This window comes from Telmatherina bonti, assembly GCF_933228915.1.
Source record: "Telmatherina bonti genome assembly, chromosome: 13".
NCBI lineage: Eukaryota > Metazoa > Chordata > Actinopteri > Atheriniformes > Telmatherinidae > Telmatherina > Telmatherina bonti.
The window spans coordinates 2,692,304-2,712,167 of NC_136611.1; the positions used below are offsets into that span (position 1 = coordinate 2,692,304).

At 43.2% G+C, this 19,864-nt stretch overlaps 1 protein-coding gene across 1 annotated transcript in view; it reads left to right on the plus strand.

The window, feature by feature from the left end:
* sncaip (synuclein, alpha interacting protein) overlaps positions 1 to 15,091 on the plus strand; it is a 40,423-nt gene extending 25,332 nt beyond the window's left edge. The window contains exons 8-12 of the mRNA XM_079250748.1: positions 3,624 to 3,737; positions 4,076 to 4,201; positions 5,339 to 5,508; positions 12,425 to 12,514; positions 13,480 to 15,091. Coding sequence (XP_079106874.1) covers positions 3,624 to 3,737; positions 4,076 to 4,201; positions 5,339 to 5,508; positions 12,425 to 12,514; positions 13,480 to 14,461 — 1,482 coding nt within the window. The 3' untranslated portion in view covers positions 14,462 to 15,091. The remainder of the gene's footprint in view (positions 1 to 3,623; positions 3,738 to 4,075; positions 4,202 to 5,338; positions 5,509 to 12,424; positions 12,515 to 13,479) is intronic.
* The last annotated feature ends 4,773 nt before the right edge of the window (positions 15,092 to 19,864 follow it).

Sequence of the window (19,864 nt, forward strand, 5' to 3'; positions counted from 1 at the left end):
CAGATAAAACTGATCCCAGACCAGTTTAAACTCATTTTACTGCAGATAAAACTGATCCCAGACCAGTTTAAACTTATTTTACTGCAGATAAAACTGATCCCAGACCAGTTTAAACTCATTTTACTGCAGATAAAACTGATCCCAGACCAGTTTAAACTTATTTTACTGCAGATAAAACTGATCCCAGACCAGTTTACTCATTTTACTGCAGATAAAACTGATCATAGACCAGTTTAAACCCATTTTACTGCAGATAAAACTGATCATAGACCAGTTTAAACTCATTTTACTGCAGATAAAACTGATCCCAGACCAGTTTAAACTCATTTTACTGCAGATAAAACTGATCCCAGACCAGTTTGAACTCATTTTACTGCAGTTAAAACTGATCCCAGACCAGTTTAAACTTATTTTACTGCAGATAAAACTGATCCCAGACCAGTTTAAACTCATTTTACTGCAGATAAAACTGATCTCAGACCAGTTTAAACTCATTTTACTGCAGATAAAACTGATCCCAGACCAGTTTAAACTCATTTTACTGCAGATAAAACTGATCCCAGACCAGTTTAAACCCATTTTACTGCAGATAAAACTGATCCCAGACCAGTTTAAACTTATTTTACTGCAGATAAAACTGATCCCAGACCAGTTTAAACTCATTTTACTGCAGATAAAACTGATCCCAGACCAGTTTAAACTCATTTTACTGCAGATAAAACTGATCTCAGACCAGTTTAAACTCATTTTACTGCAGATAAAACTGATCCCAGACCAGTTTACTCATTTTACTGCAGATAAAACTGATCATAGACCAGTTTAAACTCATTTTACTGCAGATAAAACTGATCCCAGACCAGTTTAAACTCATTTTACTGCAGATAAAACTGATCCCAGACCAGTTTAAACTCATTTTACTGCAGATAAAACTGATCCCAGACCAGTTTAAACTCATTTTACTGCTGATAAAACTGATCCCAGACCAGTTTAAACCCATTTTACTGCAGATAAAACTGATCCCAGACCAGTTTAAACTCATTTTACTGCAGATAAAACTGATCTCAGACCAGTTTAAACTCATTTTACTGCAGATAAAACTGATCTCAGACCAGTTTAAACTTATTTTACTGCAGATAAAACTGATCATAGACCAGTTTAAACTCATTTTACTGCAGATAAAACTGATCTCAGACCAGTTTAAACTTATTTTACTGCAGATAAAACTGATCATAGACCAGTTTAAACTCATTTTACTGCAGATAAAACTGATCCCAGACCAGTTTAAACTCATTTCACTGCAGATAAAACTCATCCCAGACCAGTTTAAACTCATTTTACTGCAGATAAAACTGATCCCAGACCAGTTTCAACTCATTTTACTGCAGATAAAACTGATCCCAGACCAGTTTCAACTCATTTTACTGCAGATAAAACTGATCCCAGACCAGTTTAAACTCATTTTACTGCAGATAAAACTGATCCCAGACCAGTTTAAACTCATTTTACTGCAGATAAAACTGATCCCAGACCAGTTTACTCATTTTACTGCAGATAAAACTGATCCCAGACCAGTTTAAACCCATTTTACTGCAGATAAAACTGATCTCAGACCAGTTTAAACTCATTTTACTGCAGATAAAACTGATCTCAGACCAGTTTAAACTCATTTTACTGCAGATAAAACTGATCCCAGACCAGTTTAAACTCATTTTACTGCAGATAAAACTGATCCCAGACCAGTTTAAACCCATTTTACTGCAGATAAAACTGATCATAGACTAGTTTAAACTCATTTTACTGCAGATAAAACTGATCCCAGACCAGTTTAAACTCATTTTACTGCAGATAAAACTGATCCCAGACCAGTTTAAACTCATTTTACTGCAGATAAAACTGATCCCAGACCAGTTTAAACTCATTTTACTGCAGATAAAACTGATCCCAGACCAGTTTAAACCCATTTTACTGCAGATAAAACTGATCCCAGACCAGTTTAAACCCATTATACTGCAGATAAAACTGATCCCAGACCAGTTTAAACTTATTTTACTGCAGATAAAACTGATCCCAGACCAGTTTAAACTCATTTTACTGCAGATAAAACTGATCCCAGACCAGTTTAAACTCATTTTACTGCAGATAAAACTGATCCCAGACCAGTTTAAACCCATTTTACTGCAGATAAAACTGATCCCAGACCAGTTTAAACTTATTTTACTGCAGATAAAACTGATCCCAGACCAGTTTAAACTCATTTTACTGCAGATAAAACTGATCCCAGACCAGTTTAAACTCATTTTACTGCAGATAAAACTGATCCCAGACCAGTTTAAACTCATTTTACTGCAGATAAAACTGATCCCAGACCAGTTTAAACTCATTTTACTGCAGATAAAACTGATCCCAGACCAGTTTAAACTCATTTTACTGCAGTTCAGCGTAACAACCATCTTGTCAGGGAGTCATTGTGTTGCAAGATGAAGGTTTCTGATAAGGTGATGTAAACATTGCATCAGCAGCAGGATATGGAACGGTGGAGGTTCGGGTGGTGTTCTCGGTCCTGTGCTGGAAACCAGGCCTGCAACCGGCTTCCAGATGGGAAGTGTGTTATCTGGAGACAAGCTGTGTTGATTCCTGATTGGTTCTTATCAACAAAACGATTGTTAATTCAGTCGGAGCCCCGACGACGTTTAACGTGTTTTCTCCTTAAACGCTGAAAACCTGGAAAGTCTTCCAGTATTTTGCAGAAGGAACTCTGTGTCTAGTCGCTGTCATAACTCAGACTCCTTCATGTGGTTCAGTAACACTTCTAACAATAAAAACATCATGGATCATATATCAGCATATTTACAATATTTTACATTAAAATTTAGAAACTTTATACAGAAAAAGTTGCATGATAAAAAGCAGACACCACCATGTTGGAAGCTAGCAAGCAGCAGTTTCAGGACATGAAACGGATTTCAGGGGGTTTCATCGAGCTCAATGAACAGCTGTTGGTCACCGGCCGCCAGCCGCCATCCGCCGCCAGTTGCTCTGTCCAGTCAGCTGCTGCCGCTCGCTGTTAGCTACTGTTAACTTGGATGAAGCGTGTTGACACGTGTCTTCATGTTTGGTCTTTTGTGTAATCAGACATGGAGATTCTGAAACCAGTAACCAGTTTGCCGTTCCCAGTCCTGCCCACACTGGTTGATGTGAGAAACGTCCTCGCCGCCCAGAGATTCCACAGTGAAACTTTCACTCTGGAGGCTGTTTGCTAATCTCTCTGTAACCATGGAAACGAGAGGCGGAAACACACCGAACGTTGCTGTTTTTCTGTCTCAGCGCCGCGGCGTAAACCTGCAACGCGTCCAGAGAAAAGCCGTCAGCAGCTTCTAAACATCGTTCAGTCTCTCGCCACGTTTACACGTATAACGTTCTGTTTTGATCCTCGACCCGCCAAATCCCTTTTCCTCACACAGAGACTGCCGATGACGTCCGGCAGCTGATGGGATGGCTCCAGTGTGACGTGTACAGTAGCTGCTGGGCCACAAATAGAGTTCTGTTTTATGATTTCAGTTTTCTGGTAGTGATGGAAGTCCAGGTCTGCGGGATGTGGACGTAACGGTGTGTGTTTGCTGCAGAACGGACATCTGGAGTGTGTAAGGTGGATGGTGAGTGAGACGGAGGCCATCGCAGAGCTGAGCTGCACCAGAGAGCATCCCAGTCTGATCCATTACGCTGCACGCTACGGACAGGTAACGCACACGGCCAGACACTAAAACCATGCCTCCTCCGTGTGGGCTCAGCTGGAACCGTCTGGAAACAAAAACTCCTTTTAAGGCTTTATTTACTTTCATGATGTTCTTTCTGCCGACCGGATCAGAACCGGAAGGTTCACGGAAACTCGTGGAAACGTTCAGAATCCAAATCTTGTTTTTATTTCCAGTCGGGCTCTCCAGCCACTTCCACACACACCGTCTGGTTCTGATCCGTTCAGAACCTTGGTACCTCCCGGGGAAGCGGGCCGTCTGAGCAGAACCAGACCAGCATGTTTTCCCCGGGCTTTGGCTTCATGCAGACTGTCTCTGTGCAGGAGAAAGTTCTGCTGTGGTTGCTGCAGTTCATGCAGGAACAGGCCATCTCTCTGGATGAAGTGGACCAGAACGGGAACACCGCCGTGCACGTCGCCGCTCAGTATGGACACCTCACCTGTATACAGGTAAACTCACTAATTCCAGTTTGTCGTTGCAATGTTTGACCCATTTTAGAGAAGATGGGTAATTATAAAGTATTTTCTACTTTAATACACCGCCTGGCTAAAATAAAAGCCTCCACCTGGATTTAACAAAGCTTTCGAGTTAGTGAGCCCCAACTGACCCGAGTTGTTCTGGTTCCGAAAGGTCCGATCAGAAACAACATGCTAGGACATGCAGAACTCCTAAACCTGGGTTCAGAACCGTCCATCATTAAACTGGAGACTGTCGGTGAAAAGCAGCAGCATGCAACCCTGTTAAAACTTCCAGCTTCTACTTTTCACCCAGATTTTATTATCCTGAGCTAAACCAGGTCTTCTAGCATGATTTAATTTTTATTCCGGATATGTTTTATTTCTCAGGCGGAGATAAAAATGTTGGTTTTTCTGCCGTCTTCTAGGTGAATTTACTCTGACAGTGACTGTCTGTGGTGACCAGATTTAAGCTACAGCTGTCCTCAAGTCGTGTTTTCCTCCGTCGGGAGCTGATGTTATTTCCTGGATGGGAGGAGGAGGTCCGGGTGTTATCAGGCCCATTTCTGCAGCATGCAGGAGTTTTGTCCGTCTGCTGCATCCCTGACACACAAAATGGTCCGTTTTCAAGAAACGCAGCTGTCAGTCACTTGACGCAGATAACGGCGCAATGGCACCGGAAACCTCCGGGGGCAGTGTTGAGTGTTTAGCTGACACGCCACCAGAGAAGAAGAGGGGGAACTGGAAGAAGCATAATTCGCCAAATAAAAAGCAACTAAAGGAGTTGAGAAGAAAACCAGAAGAACATGAAAATGCTTTCTGGTTTTCTTCTTCTGGTGTTTTTGTATGGTTGTAAATAACTTTATAACGGTGCGTTACCGCTACCAACCGCTGTTAGGACTCTAAACTCAGCGCTGCCCCTAGTGGATGAACTGACGTAACAACCATGGCAATGCAAAGGAAGTATGAGGACGGAGATGAATGACAGCGTTTGAAACGGACATTGACATTTGTTTACGTAAAGGAGCATAAATGGACCTTTAGTCTCGTCTACTTCCTGTTATCTACCTGCTCCGACGTCTGAAGCTGATAATCTGCATTTCCTCTTCATGTTTCTGTGTCTGTGTCCAGACTCTGGTGGAGTACGGCTCCAACGTGACGGTCCAGAACCAGCATGGAGAGCGGCCTTCCCAGAGTGCTGAGCGGCAGGGCCACACCACCTGCGCCCGCTACCTGGTCGTCGTGGAAACCTGCATGTCGCTAGCCTCACAGGTTGTTAAACTCACCAAACAGCTCAATGAGTAAGTTTTAAATGATGTAAATGTTCTTATTTTATGTTACTTCTCCAGAACAACAAGGATATTGTGGAAATTTTCACACTGAAAATAATGTTCTGACCTCTGATCCTACCAACACACTAAAACACAACGGAGGAGACACATAACTTTGAATTTATGTCCAAATTCTGTTTCTTTATTGTCATTTTCCAAAGAATGAGACGTCAACACAACAGCAACAACAAAAAAAAAATGTAAACAGAAGAACATAAAATTTAATTATTAGAAACAGTTGAACATCTGCAATAAATGTGCTTAAAAAGCAGCAGAACTGAAAGTGAACCTATAAAATAACAACAAAAACCATATCCTGGTAAAAAAAAAAAACAAAAAAAAAAAACATATGTTTGATTCCTCTCAATAAATATTGACATTTTGTCCTTGGTCTTAGCGTTAGCTAGTAATGTGACAGTCCCTGGTCTTAGCGTTAGCTAGTATTGTGACGGTCCCTGGTCTTAGAGTTAGCTAGTAATGTGACGGTCCCTGGTCTTAGAGTTAGCTAGTAATATGAGGGTCCCTGGTCTTAGCGTTAGATAGTAATGTGACGGTCCCTGGTCTTAGCGTTAGCTGGTAATGTGACGGTCCCTGGTCTTAGCATTATTTCATGTGACAGTGCCTGGTCTTAGCGTTAGCTAGTAATGTGACAGTCCCTGGTCTTAGCGTTAGCTAGCAATATGACAGTCCCTGGTCTTAGCGTTAGCTGGTAATGTCACTGTTCCTGGACTTAAGAGTTAACTAGTAATGTGGCAGTCCCTATTCTTAGCATTAGGTAGTAATGTGACAGTCCCTGGTCTTAGCGTTAGCTAGTTATGTAACGGTCCCTGGTCTTAGCGTTGCTAGTTGTGTGACGGTCCCTGGTCTTAGTATTATTCAATGTGACAGTCCCTGGTCTTAGCGTTGCTTGGTAATATGACGGTACCTGGTCTTAGCGTTAGCTAGTAATGTGACCGTACCTGGTCTTAGCGTTGCTAGTTGTGTGACGGTCCCTGGTCTTAGTATTATTCAATGTGACAGTCCCTGGTCTTAGCGTTGCTTGGTAATATGACGGTACCTGGTCTTAGCGTTAGCTAGTAATGTGACCGTACCTGGTCTTAGCGTTAGTTGGTAATATGACCGTACCTGGTCTTAGCGTTAGCTAGCAATGTGACGGTCCCCGGTCTTAGGGTTAGCTAGTAATGTGACAGTCTCTGGTCTTAGCGGTAGCCAGTAATGTGACGGTCCCCGGTGTTAGAGTTAGCTAGTAATGTGACAGTCCCTGGTCTTAGCGTTAGCTGGTAATGTGACAGTCCATGGTCTTAGCGTTAGCTATTAATGTGACAGTCCCTGGTCTTAGCGTTAACTAGTAAAGTGACAGTCCCTGGTCTTAGCGTTAGCTAGTAATGTGACGGTCCCTGGTGTTAGAGTTAGCTAGTAATATGACAGTCCTTGGTCTTAGCGTTAGATAGTAATGTGACGGTCCCTGGTCTTAGCGTTAGCTGGTAATGTGACGGTCCCTGGTCGCAGCATTATTTAATGTGACAGTTCCTGGTCTTAGCATTAGCTGGTAATGTGACGGTCCCTGGTCTTAGCATTATTTAATGTGACAGTCCCTGGTCTTAGCGTTAGCTGTTAATGTGACAGTCCCTTGTTCTAGCGTTAGCTGGTAATGTGATGGTCCATGGTCTTAGCGTTAGCTGCTAATGTGACAGTCCCTGGTCTTAGCGTTAGGTAGTAATGTGACAGTCCCTGGTCTTAGCATTAGCTAATGTGACAGTCCCTGGTCTTGGCATTAGCTAATGTGACAGTCCCTGGTCTTAGCGTTAGCTGGTAATGTGACAGTCCCTGGTCTTAGAGTTCGCTAGTAATGTGACAGTCCCTGGTCTTTGCGTTAGCTAGTAATGTGACAGTCCCTGTTCTTAGCGTTACCTGGTAATGTGACAGTCCCTGGTCTTAAAGTTAGCTTGTAATGTCACGGTCCCTGTTCTTAGCGTTAGGTAGTAATGTGACAGTCCCTGGTCTTAGTGTTAGGTAGTAATGTGACAGTCCCTGGTCTTAGCGTTAGCTAGTAATGTGACAGTCCCTGGTCTTAGCGTTAGCTAGTTATGTGACAGTCCCTGGTCTTAGCATTATTTAATGTGACAGTCCCTGGTCTTAGAGTTAGCTGGTAATGTGACGGCCTCTGGTCTTAGCAATAGCTGGTAATGTGACGGTCTCTGGTCTTAGCGTCTGCTGGTAATATGATGTTACCTGGTCTTAGCGTTAGCTGGTAATGTCACGGTCCCTGGTCTTAGCGTTAGCTGGTAATGTGACAGTCCCTGGTCTTAGCGTTAACTAGTAAAATGATCGTTCCTGGTCTTAGCGTTAGCTGGTAATGTGACAGTCTCTGGTCTTAGCGTTAGCTAGTAAAATGACGGTCCCAGGACTTAGTGTTAGCTGGTAATGTGACAGTCCCTGGTCTTAGCATTAGCCAGTAATGTGACGGTCCCTGGTCTTAGCGTTAGCTGGTAATGTGACAGTCCCTGGTCTTAGCGTTAACTAGTAAAATGATCGTTCCTGGTCTTAGCGTTAGCTGGTAATGTGACAGTCTCTGGTCTTAGCGTTAGCTAGTAAAATGACGGTCCCAGGACTTAGCGTTAGCTGGTAATGTGACAGTCCCTGGTCTTAGCATTAGCCAGTAATGTGACGGTCCCTGGTCTTAGCGTTAGCTAGTAATGTGACGATCCCTTGTCTTAGGGTTACCTATTAATGTGACAGTCCCTGGTCTTAGCATTAGCTGGTAATGTCACGGTCCCTCTTCTTAGCGTTAGGTGGTAATGTGACAGTCTTTGTTCTTAGCGTTAGGTAGTAATGTGACAGTCCCTGGTCTTAGCGTTAGCTAGTTATGTGACAGTCCCTGGTCTTAGCATTATTTAATGTGACAGTCCCTGGTCTTAGAGTTAGCTGGTAATGTGACGGCCTCTGGTCTTAGCAATAGCTGGTAATGTGACGGTCTCTGGTCTTAGCGTTAGCTGGTAATATGATGGTACCTGGTCTTAGCGTTAGCTGGTAATGTGACGGTCCCTGGTCTTAGGGTTAGCTGGTAATGTGACGGTCTCTGGTCTTAGCGGTAGCAAGTAATGTGACGGTCCCTGGTCTTAGCATTAGCTAATGTGACAGTCCCTGGTCTTAGCGTTTACTGGTAATGTGACAGTCCCTGGTCTTAGAGTTCGATAGTAATGTGACAGTCCCTGGTCTTAGCACTAGCTGTTAATGTGACAGTCCCTGGTCTTAGCGTTAGGTTGTAATATGACAGTCCCTGGTCTTAGAGTTAGCTGTTAATGTGACAGTCCCTCGTCTTAGCGTTAGCTGGTAATGTGACGGTCCCTGGTCTTTGCGTTAGCTGGTAATGTGACAGTCCCTGGTCTTAGCGTTAGCTAGTAATATGACGATCCCTGGTCTTAGTGTTAGCTAGTAATGTGACAGTCCCTTGTTCTAGCGTTAGCTGGTAATGTGACGGTCCATGGTCTTAGCGTTAGCTACTAATGTGACTGTCCCTGGTCTTAGCGTTAGCTAGTAATGTGACGGTCCCAGGTCTTAGCGTTAGCATGTAATGTGGCGCTCCCTGGTCTTCATTAGGTAGTAATGTGACTGTCCTGGTCTTAGCGTTAGCTGGTAATGTGACAGTCCCCGGTCTTAGCGTTAGCTGGTAATGTGACAGTCCCTGGTCTTAGCGTCAGCTGGTAATGTGACGGACCCTGGTCTTAGAGTTCGCTCGTAATGTGACTGTCCCTGGTCTTAGCGCTAGCTGGTAATGTGACGGTCCCTGGTCTTAGCGTTAGCTGGTAATGGGACGAGCCCTGGTCTTAGCATTAGCCAGTAATGTGAAGGTCCCCGGTCTTAGAGTTAGCTAGTAAAGTTATAGTCCCTGGTCTTAGCGTTAGCTGGTAATGTGACAGTCCCTGGTCTTAGCGTTAACTAGTAAAATGATCGTTCCTGGTCTTAGCGTTAGCTGGTAATGTGACAGTCCCTGGTCTTAGCATTAGCCAGTAATGTGACGGTCCCTGGTCTTAGCGTTAGCTAGTAATGTGACGATCCCTTGTCTTAGGGTTACCTATTAATGTGACAGTCCCTGGTCTTAGCATTAGCTGGTAATGTCACGGTCCCTCTTCTTAGCGTTAGGTAGTAATGTGACAGTCTTTGTTCTTAGCATTAGGTAGTAATGTGACAGTCCCTGGTCTTTGCGTTAGCTAGTAATGTGACAGTCCCTGGTCTTAGCGTTAGCTAGTGAAGTGACGGTGCCTGGTCTTAGCCTTATTTAATGTGACGATCCCTTGTCTTAGGGTTACCTATTAATGTGACAGTCCCTGGTCTTAGCATTAGCTGGTAATGTGACAGTCTCTGGTCTTAGCGTTAGCTGATAATGTCACGGTCCCTCTTCTTAGCGTTAGGTAGTAATGTTACAGTCTTTGTTCTTAGCGTTAGGTAGTAATGTGACAGTCCCTGGTCTTAGCGTTAGCTAGTTATGTGACAGTCCCTGGTCTTAGCATTATTTAATGTGACAGTCCCTGGTCTTAGAGTTAGCTGGTAATGTGACGTTCCCTGGTCTTAGCGTTAGCTAGTTATGTAACAGTCCTTGGTCCTAGCATTATTTAATGTGACAGTCCCTGGTCTTAGAGTTAGCTGGTAATGTGACGGCCTCTGGTCTTAGCAATAGCTGGCATTGTGACGGTCTCTGGTCTTAGCGGTAGCCAGTAATGTGACAGTCCCTGGTCTTAGCATTAGCTAATGTGACAGTCCCTGGTCTTAGCGTTAGCTGGTAATGTGACAGTCCCTGGTCTTAGCGTTAGCTGGTAATGTGACAGTCCCTGGTCTTAGCGTTAGCTAGTAATGTGACAGTCCCTGGTCTTAGCGTTAGCTAGTGATGTGACGGTGCCTGGTCTTAGCCTTATTTAATGTGACGGTCCCTGGTCTTAGCCTTATTTAATGTGACAGTCCCTGGTTTTAGCGTTAGGTAGTAATGTGACAGTCCCTGGTCTTAGCATTAGCCAGTAATGTGACGGTCCCTGGTCTTAGCGTTAGCTTGTAATGTGACGATCCCTTGTCTTAGGGTTACCTATTAATGTGACAGTCCCTGGTCTTAGCATTAGCTGGTAATGTCACGGTCCCTCTTCTTAGCGTTAGGTAGTAATGTGACAGTCTTTGTTCTTAGCATTAGGTAGTAATGTGACAGTCCCTGGTCTTTGCGTTAGCTAGTAATGTGACAGTCCCTGGTCTTAGCGTTAGCTAGTGATGTGACGGTGCCTGGTCTTAGCCTTATTTAATGTGACGATCCCTTGTCTTAGGGTTACCTATTAATGTGACAGTCCCTGGTCTTAGCATTAGCTGGTAATATGACAGTCTCTGGTCTTAGCGTTAGCTGATAATGTCACGGTCCCTCTTCTTAGCGTTAGGTAGTAATGTTACAGTCTTTGTTCTTAGCGTTAGGTAGTAATGTGACAGTCCCTGGTCTTAGCGTTAGCTAGTTATGTGACAGTCCCTGGTCTTAGCATTATTTAATGTGACAGTCCCTGGTCTTAGCAATAGCTGGTAATGTGACGGTCTCTGGTCTTAGCGTTAGCTGGTAATATGATGGTACCTGGTCTTAGCGTTAGCTGGTAATGTGACGGTCCCTGGTCTTAGGGTTAGCTGGTAATGTGACGGTCTCTGGTCTTAGCGGTAGCAAGTAATGTGACGGTCCCTGGTCTTAGCATTAGCTAATGTGACAGTCCCTGGTCTTAGCGTTTACTGGTAATGTGACAGTCCCTGGTCTTAGAGTCCGGTAGTAATGTGACAGTCCCCGGTCTTAGCACTAGCTGGTAATGTGACGGTCCCTGGTCTTTATTTAATGTGACAGTCCCTGGTCTTAGCGTTAGCTAGTAATGTGACAGTCCCTTGTTCTGGCGTTAGCTGGTTATTTGACGGTCCATGGTCTTAGCATTAGCTACTAATGTGACAGTCCCTGGTCTTAGCGTTAGCATGTAATGTGACGGTCCCTGGTCTTAGGGTTAGCTGGTAATGTGACGGTCTCTGGTCTTAGCGGTAGCAAGTAATGTGACGGTCCCTGGTCTTAGCATTAGCTAATGTGACAGTCCCTGGTCTTAGCGTTTACTGGTAATGTGACAGTCCCTGGTCTTAGAGTCCGGTAGTAATGTGACAGTCCCCGGTCTTAGCACTAGCTGGTAATGTGACAGTCCCTGGTCTTGGCATTATTTAATGTGACAGTCCCTGGTCTTAGCGTTAGCTAGTAATGTGACAGTCCCTTGTTCTGGCGTTAGCTGGTTATTTGACGGTCCATGGTCTTAGCATTAGCTACTAATGTGACAGTCCCTGGTCTTAGCGTTAGCATGTAATGTGGCGCTCCCTGGTCTTAGCATTAGGTAGTAATGTGACTGTCCTGGTCTTAGCGTTAGCTGGTAATTTGACAGTCCCTGGTCTTAGCATTAGCTAATGTGAAAGTCCCTGGTCTTAGGGTTAGCTGGTAATGTGACGGTCCTTGGTCTTGGCGTCAGCCGGTAATGTGACGGTCCCTGGTCTTAGCGTTAGCTGGTAATGTGACGGTCCCTTGTCTTAGCGTTAGCTAGTAAGGTGACGGTCCCTGGTCTTAGTATTAGTTAGTAATGTGACGGTCCCTGGTCTTTGCCTTCCTAGTTTTTCGTGTTAGTCAAAAGCTTTTGCCTACAGCAGACCAATTGTCCTTTTCCACCATGTGGTTCAGCATTTTGAAATCTGCAAGGCCTTCCCTGAAAGAGATGTCAGGATTGGAGCAGATGCTTCAGCATTGATGGAGCTTTTGTGACACACACCTGCTGAATTTCGTGCCAGATTGAAGCTTTTTTTTTTTTGGTTTTAACCCTCAGTTCTCTGTCGTTTTTGTTTTCATCAGACAGGCAGCGGAGAGGATGACCTTACAGAAACAGCTGCAGAAATTGATGGACCCCAACAAGTCAGAGGGGACACCCTCCAGATCACCCAGGTAAACATTATATTACTTTAAACAAACATTATCATTACAATTTAGATGGGATTGTTGCACCACTGCATGAAAATAACCATTCCTGTTGTAATGGAGTTACTGGTGGATAGTGCCACACTGCCGTGTTGTTCCTAATCTGCTGCAAAAACTCCTCTTATATAAATAAATAATTCTTTTTATGTTTTTTTTTCATAAGGCTCTTGAACACCTTCAGACATGTCTGATGTTCTTTTAATTGGACAAATAATTTAAATAATGACACTGGCATTTGAGGAGTTGAAAGTCTTAAAATGAATTAATGTTTGGTTGTTTTTAAGTCGGCGATCTTAGCTGTTAATGTGAAAACCGGCAGTCTTAGCGTTAGCTGTTAATGTGGGAGCCGGCGGTTTTATCGTTAACTGCTAATGTGGGAGCTCATGTTGTTAGTGTTAGCTGCTAATGTGAAAACCTGCAGTCTTAGCATTAGTTGCCAATGTTGGGGCCAGTGGTTTTAGCGTTAGCTGCTAATGTGGAAACCTGCAGTCTTAGAGTTAGCTGCTAATGTGGGAGCAGGCGGTCTTAGTGTTAGTTGCTAATGTGGGAATCGGTGGGCTTAGCGTTAGCTGCTAATGTGGGAGCTGGCGGTTTTAGCGTTAGCTGCTAATGTGGAAACCTGCAGTCTTAGCGTTAGCTGCTAATGTGGGAGCCGGCGGTCTTAGCGTTAGCTGCTAATGGGGGAGCCTGCAGTATTAGCGTTAGCTGCTAATGTGGGAGCCGGCGGTCTTAGCGTTAGCTGCTAATGGGGGAGCCTGCAGTCTTAGCGTTAGCTGCTAATGTGGGAGCCGGTGGACTTAGCATTAGCTGCTAATGTGGGAGCCTGCAGTCTTAGCGTTAGCTGCCATTCCAGCTTTGTGTCGCTGCCTTCAGATGAGACATGGTCATGGAAACGATAAAATGTGATTTCTGTCTCCTTCCCTGGGCTCCAGCTCCCATCAACCCTTGGTGGAGGCGTGGCCTGAGATGATGCTGACTGCGGAGGGGACGCCCAGCGATGGTCACTGGTTGGTTCGTCAGGGAGGGCTGGGACCTGACTCGGTTCTTCGGCAGCTCCTGGGGAAGGACGTGTCTGAGAGCATGTGTCCCAGAGAAAGGCTCCTGCCTGCCGCTGGTCTGGGCCGAGACGGCCCCGGGGCCCTCGGGGGCCGTCGAACGGGGCTGGTGGAGAGGAGAGAGCTCAAACTAGTCAGGCTCAAACAGATCATGCAACGCTCACTGAGCGAATCCGATTCAGACGGTTATCCACCTGAAGAGGGTAAAAACCAGGGAGGCCCGCCCTTAAACGCTGCTCGACCCGAGAGGCCGTCCCACCTGCCAATCACAGAGGAGGAGCCAGTGCCAAACCACCTCCATCAGATGAGAAATCACCTCCCCACATCATCCTCATCAGCTGAAAGAAAGCTAGCTTTTTCCCTCAGTGGGTCAAAGTCAGTCGACAGCATCGGATATAACCCCTTCCCCCCATCCAGCGACCCCGATGCCGCGGACGGAAAGACTCCAGACACTCCTGGTGACCTCCACGACGCTGCCAATGGCCAGAAGGTTGGGACCAGCCCAAAGAGCGCCCTGAAGTCGCCTTCATCTCGCAGAAAGACGTCCCAGAACCTCAAACTTAGGGTCACTTTTGATGAACAGGTCCACAAGAGCTCCAATCAGGAGGCGGAGCCAAACAAAGGCGCTCAGGCGAAGGAGAGGACCCTAACAGGAAGTTCAGAAAGCAAGCGGCCATTTGGAGCGTTCCGCTCCATCATGGAGACACTGAGCGGAAACTCGAACCACAACAACAACAGCAGTCAGTCCGGCTCAGCAGTTAAACCGTCCTCCTGTCAGAACTCACCGGGAAGGAAGGCGGAGAGTAAAGGCAGCCCAGGAGGCGGAGCCAAAGGAAAGAGTAAAACCAGTAACGTCTAACCTGTTTGTGCCTACTGGGAGATGGGTTAGAGGCAAAGAACACAAGTCGCTCACACCAACTTATTTCATTTAGATTCCCATGTTTTCAAAGCTGGCAACACAGAAATGACCCGTTCACTCCAGTATGAAGCCGTTACGTCCGGAATGAACTGGTTCAGTCTGGAATAAACTGGTTCAGTCCGGTATAGACTAGTTCAGTCTGGAATAGACTTGTTCAGTCCGGAATAGACTGGTTCAGTCCAGAATACACTGTTTCAGTCCAATATGAACTGGTTCAGTCCAGTATAAACTAATTCAGGCCAGTATGAACTGGTTCAGTCCAGTATGAGCTGGTTCAGTCTGGAACAAACTGGTTCAGTCCAGTATGAGCTGGTTCAATCCGGAACAAACTGGTTTAGTCCTGTATGAACTGGTTCAGTCCACAATACACTGTTTCAGTCCAATATGAACTGGTTCCATCCAGTATGAGCTGGTTCAGTCTTGAATGAACTGGTTCAGTCCGGAATGAACTGGTTCAGTCTGGAGAAGACTGGTTCAGTCCAGTATTGACTGATATGGACCAGAAACAACCGATTCAGATCAGAAACAGCCGGTACGGCTTAGAATAAATACACTTCTAAATTGACTGTTTAGGACCAGAAACGACTAGTTTGGTTCAGGCTAGGATAGACTGGTTCAGTCCAGTATAGACTGGTTTTGACCAGAAACGGCTGGTTCTGGTTAGGATAAACTGGTTCAGGTAAGGATAGATTGGTTCGGTCCAGTATAGACTGGTTCGGACCAGAAACGGCTGATGGGTCAGGTCATTCTAACCTCTATCTGGTCAGGTGACTCGTCTCCGGCCTGCAACCAACAGGAAGTGTAGAAACAAGTATTGTTTGTTAAAGTGAAGCAGAAACGACCGAAACTAAATTCCATATTTACATGTTTAGTAATAAAATACAGAACAAGTTTTATTCGCACAAATTTTTACATTTTATTCCTTTTTTCAGAGAAAGCAGAAAAAATATGGAATGATGAATCAAACCAAACGCAGCTGGACAAGAAGCATTTTGTTTCAGTATTAATAATAGTTTAACTTCCTTTCAGTTTTTCACAAACAACGCGCTGATGTTGCTCTCTTCCAACCTTCCAACCTTCCCTTTTGGTTGTACTTAAAACTTTTCAATAGAAAGAATCATTATGATTATTAATGTATTTTTATTTCCTTCCCCAAACAGAAGCGGAATGATCGTAGTGAAAATGTGGGAAAACAGATTTAATCTGCATCAGTTTCTTGTGTTCTTTGCCTCAAATGTTCAACTTATTGGTTTTTTTTTGCCATTTTCGATCCAAAACTAAACTTTTCCGTTTTTCCGTTTTTCTGAGACTAAAAGATGTTTTCATGGTTTGTTACTTCAATCTGAAGTATTTATGGTTTAAACTGAAACGCTGAAGGTTGACAGGCAACAGCACAACCAGCTATAACATGAAGAGTGTATTTGCTGTTGCGTGTGTGTTGTGCGTGTGTGTGTATATATATATATTTAATTTGATGACGTATTCCACGTGTTTATTTCTATGGTTACCTATGCAGTATTTTAGGCATAAAGTACTTTAGTTTGGTGGCGGAGAAGTTTGAAAAGCACCTTCAAGTCGCATCTGGAAGATTTTTCCTGCTTTCCAAGTGACTGTAAATGTCTGAAGGCTCTTCTGGATGAATCATCATCATCATCAGTATCCTGATCCTGAAACCTGAACTAATCAGTTTCTTCTTTTCTTTCATTTGATCCAAAAACTGCCAAACAGAAAAACTTCCAACAGGAACTTCTTTATATTTAATACTTCACTAAACAAGTTTTAATGTCAAGAAACGAGGATTTTATTTATCGATTAAAAAACAAAAAGCTTCCCGACCCTGTATGGAAACGTGACCTTCCCTAAACCCGATCTGGAAGTGGCGTGTTCCGGTCAGGACTCGTTCCTGGTTCCGGTAGTCCAGCAGAACCGTTTTACTACAGCTTCAGTTTTTATAAACCTTTCCATTTCAAACGGCACATTTTTCACAGTGAAATTATTTTTCACCAAATTTTTCCATTTGAATTAAATCAGTTTTACGTAAAAGCTTGTTTGGAAGCAGGAGTTTTTTTTTTTTTAATTATCAGTTTTCAACTCAATTAAAAATGGGAGAAAATGGGAGGAAAAAAAATTTGGAGAAAATTAATTTTCACAATCTGAGGTTAATTTTTGCCCCTTTTTAACAAAATGTATGAAAAATAAAAATAATTTTTGAAAATTTACTTTTTATGTGAAGTGATTGTAGAGCAACAGGCGTCCAGCAGGGGGCAGAAGACAAGGATCAGACTGCGTACAACAACGTTTCTTTTCCAACCAAAATTCGTAAGTTTCAGCATCAGTTCGTTGAGCACATGAATGATTTTCTCTCATTAATGCGCTGCATTTCCATTTGTTTTCAACTCATAAAAGGGATTTTTCTGGGATTATAAAAGTAGTGTTTCCGTTAAATGGTGTTTAACGGATAAACCGTAATCTTCGTAAATTCTCGTTCGTAAGACGCAACAGTTTGCGTTTTAGATATTCTGTTGGCAGACTGTAGAAGTCATCCAGAAGCCATCTTTACTTGGTCACATGACCTCGAAATGAAATGGTTTTCATCGCGGTTTTATGATCTACGTCCGTATAAACGTCTGGAAAACCCCGTCAGGAGAGCGGAAATACTTTTTAGTGACATTTGAGGCTTTTCCAGTTGTGTTTCCAGTGGAAACTGGTGTTATGGTCATGGAAACGTTCCGATACCAGTTTTTTTTTTTTTTTTTGCGATTTTCGGGTTTTGTGGAAACGCGGCTCGTCATTTCTCCGAACCTCAGACGAGTTTTAAACAAACCTGGATGTTTTCAGGCTTTTTCTTCTCAGCTTCACATCAACTTAAACCTTTACAAATATCTAAAATGGCTTTTTTCTTTCCTCCTCTTCATCATCGTTGTCTCTGGTCGGCAGCTGTGTTGTTTTCATTGATCCGAAGTTCCAGTTAGTGAATGTTTTCCTTAAACAGATTAAAGTCAGTCATTTTGCCATCTGCTGTCAATGCGATATATTTATCAGTAGTTTTTAATCGGATTATTTTACCAGCAGTATCTCCATGGACGACATCAATGCTTCGTCCATCTGGAAGAAACGGACCTGAACTCGGACTTGTGGTAAATGGTAAATGAACTTGTACTTCTATAGCGCTTTTCTAGTCATACAGACCACTCAAAGCGCTTTACACTACTTGTCACATTCACCCATTCGCACACACACTCACTCAACACACTCATACCCCGATAGGCACATCGGGGGGCAAGCCTGGAATCGATCCCCCAACTTACCAGTTGAAGGACAACTGCTCTTCCTCCTGAGCTACAGCCGCCCCATTTTTGTGGAGCAGCGCGTGCCGAGACGCAGACGGACATGTAGATGTCCGAAGACAAAATGAATTAAACTTTATTTCTGGGCCTCCAGGTTGCTGTCGTGTGGAAGAATTTCAGAAACACGTGAAGAAAAACGCCCCCTGGTGGTCCCAGTGGGTGTTTTTCTTTACTGGGCAGAAATAAAGGGAATGTTTTCCTCTCTGATGGAAAACCAGTTAAATCTGGTGGAATTCAGGAAAATGTAAAATATCATGACTTTCTTAAATGAATAAAAGAATGAAATGCTAAACTGCAGCTTCAGCGAGATTACAATCTGTAGTTTTAATGGAAGTCAATGAGACGTTTAACAGGAAGTATCTGAAACTACATCTGGAATATAAACGCAAACGGATCAGTTTTGCTGCTAATCGCCGACATATCGAGACCCCAGCAACCGTCCCTGTCATAGTTACAGAAAATAATTCATGTTTGTGTGATTTTTCTTTTAATGAATAATTCAAATTGTGTAACTCTTGGAATGATTGAATGTTTTGTAGGTTTAGGAAGTTTTGACATTATTCAAGTGATTTGTGGAAAAATAAGGATGTAGGATTTTATAGCTGTTTTTTTATTTGTGACATTTTTACCACAAAGTTTTCCAGACAGACTTTCTGAAGCAAAGTAAAAAATATGAAAGCAATCAAATCAGTTTCGTTAATCTTTGGCATATTCCTGACTCTAATCACCTCTAATGATCCATCTGACTTATTTTATGGAAAAAATAATCCAGTTTTTTTTTATTTTTGTAATAAATGAAGCAGAAATTAAAACTGGTAATTAAAGGGTCAAGATCCTCAAAAATGATTGAATGTTTGGTATTTTTAAGCAGGTCTTAAGTTCACATTATTAATGAAAAATACGCAGAAAACAATATTAATGTTTGATGATTTTATTGCTGTTTTTGTGGGAAACCGAAGAACTTCCGTCGTCTTGACTCCTGCCTGAACTCTGAGATCTCTCCATCCAGTAAAAGTCGGTTTTAGCTTGACGCTCGTGTTCTGTCGCTTTCTCTCTTCCAGTCACGTCTTTTTGCTCCGTCAGTCACAATGCACATTTCAAACGGCCGTTTGCTAGCGTAAGAAGCGAAACTCCGCTCAAACATCGCGCTGTGTTCTGGATCCACAAACGTGATAGGAACTAAGGCCGTGACGATATGCTTTTGTCCTGATTCAATTCAATTCCGATTTTTTTGCGTGCCAATTCGATTTAAATTGCAATTCTCACAATTCTTTGATATTGCTAACTTTTGTGGATTAACAGCAAAAAAAATGTATAAAACTTGTTTTTGCTCGTCATTTTTCTTGATTTCAATTAAGAAAAAACAACACAGTAGCCAGACCATCATTCTGCTGCTATAACGCCCTCGATGTCAAGTTAAAAGATCAACAAAAACAATAAAAATGACAAAAAATTTGTAATGAGTTATATTTATTCATTCGGAAAAAGAAATCAAATTTTTTTTTAACAAAAAATTGATTTTAAAATTGTGAAGCAAAAAAATCCTGATTTTCGATTTTTCAATTCAATTTTCCCACCCCTAATAGAAACGTGATACTAGATGTCACTTTGTCATCAAACGAGTGCAGATGGGGAAGTTTTTAGGCTGTAAAGTTGCATAAAAACAAACTTGGAACTGGTAGTGTGAGGCGAATCTTTAATGTTGGTGGAATTTCTCCAGTTTTATTGTAATTTTGTTTTGTTCGTAACTAATGGCACATTTTAAACTCTGAGAACCTTAAACGTACCGCGACCACGGAGAGGGTATCCTCCACGAGAAGCGAAACTCTTTTACGTCTCACAGACGTTGGAGACACGTCGAGCTGGCAGGACGTTTTTAGCGCTCTGAGAACGATCGCGTGATTCGTCGGACGTGAGGTGGGCGGGGTTAAAAGTAAACCATGTTTACCAGATGCTGAACAAATGTATTGATACATCTGATCAAGGTTCATGATGG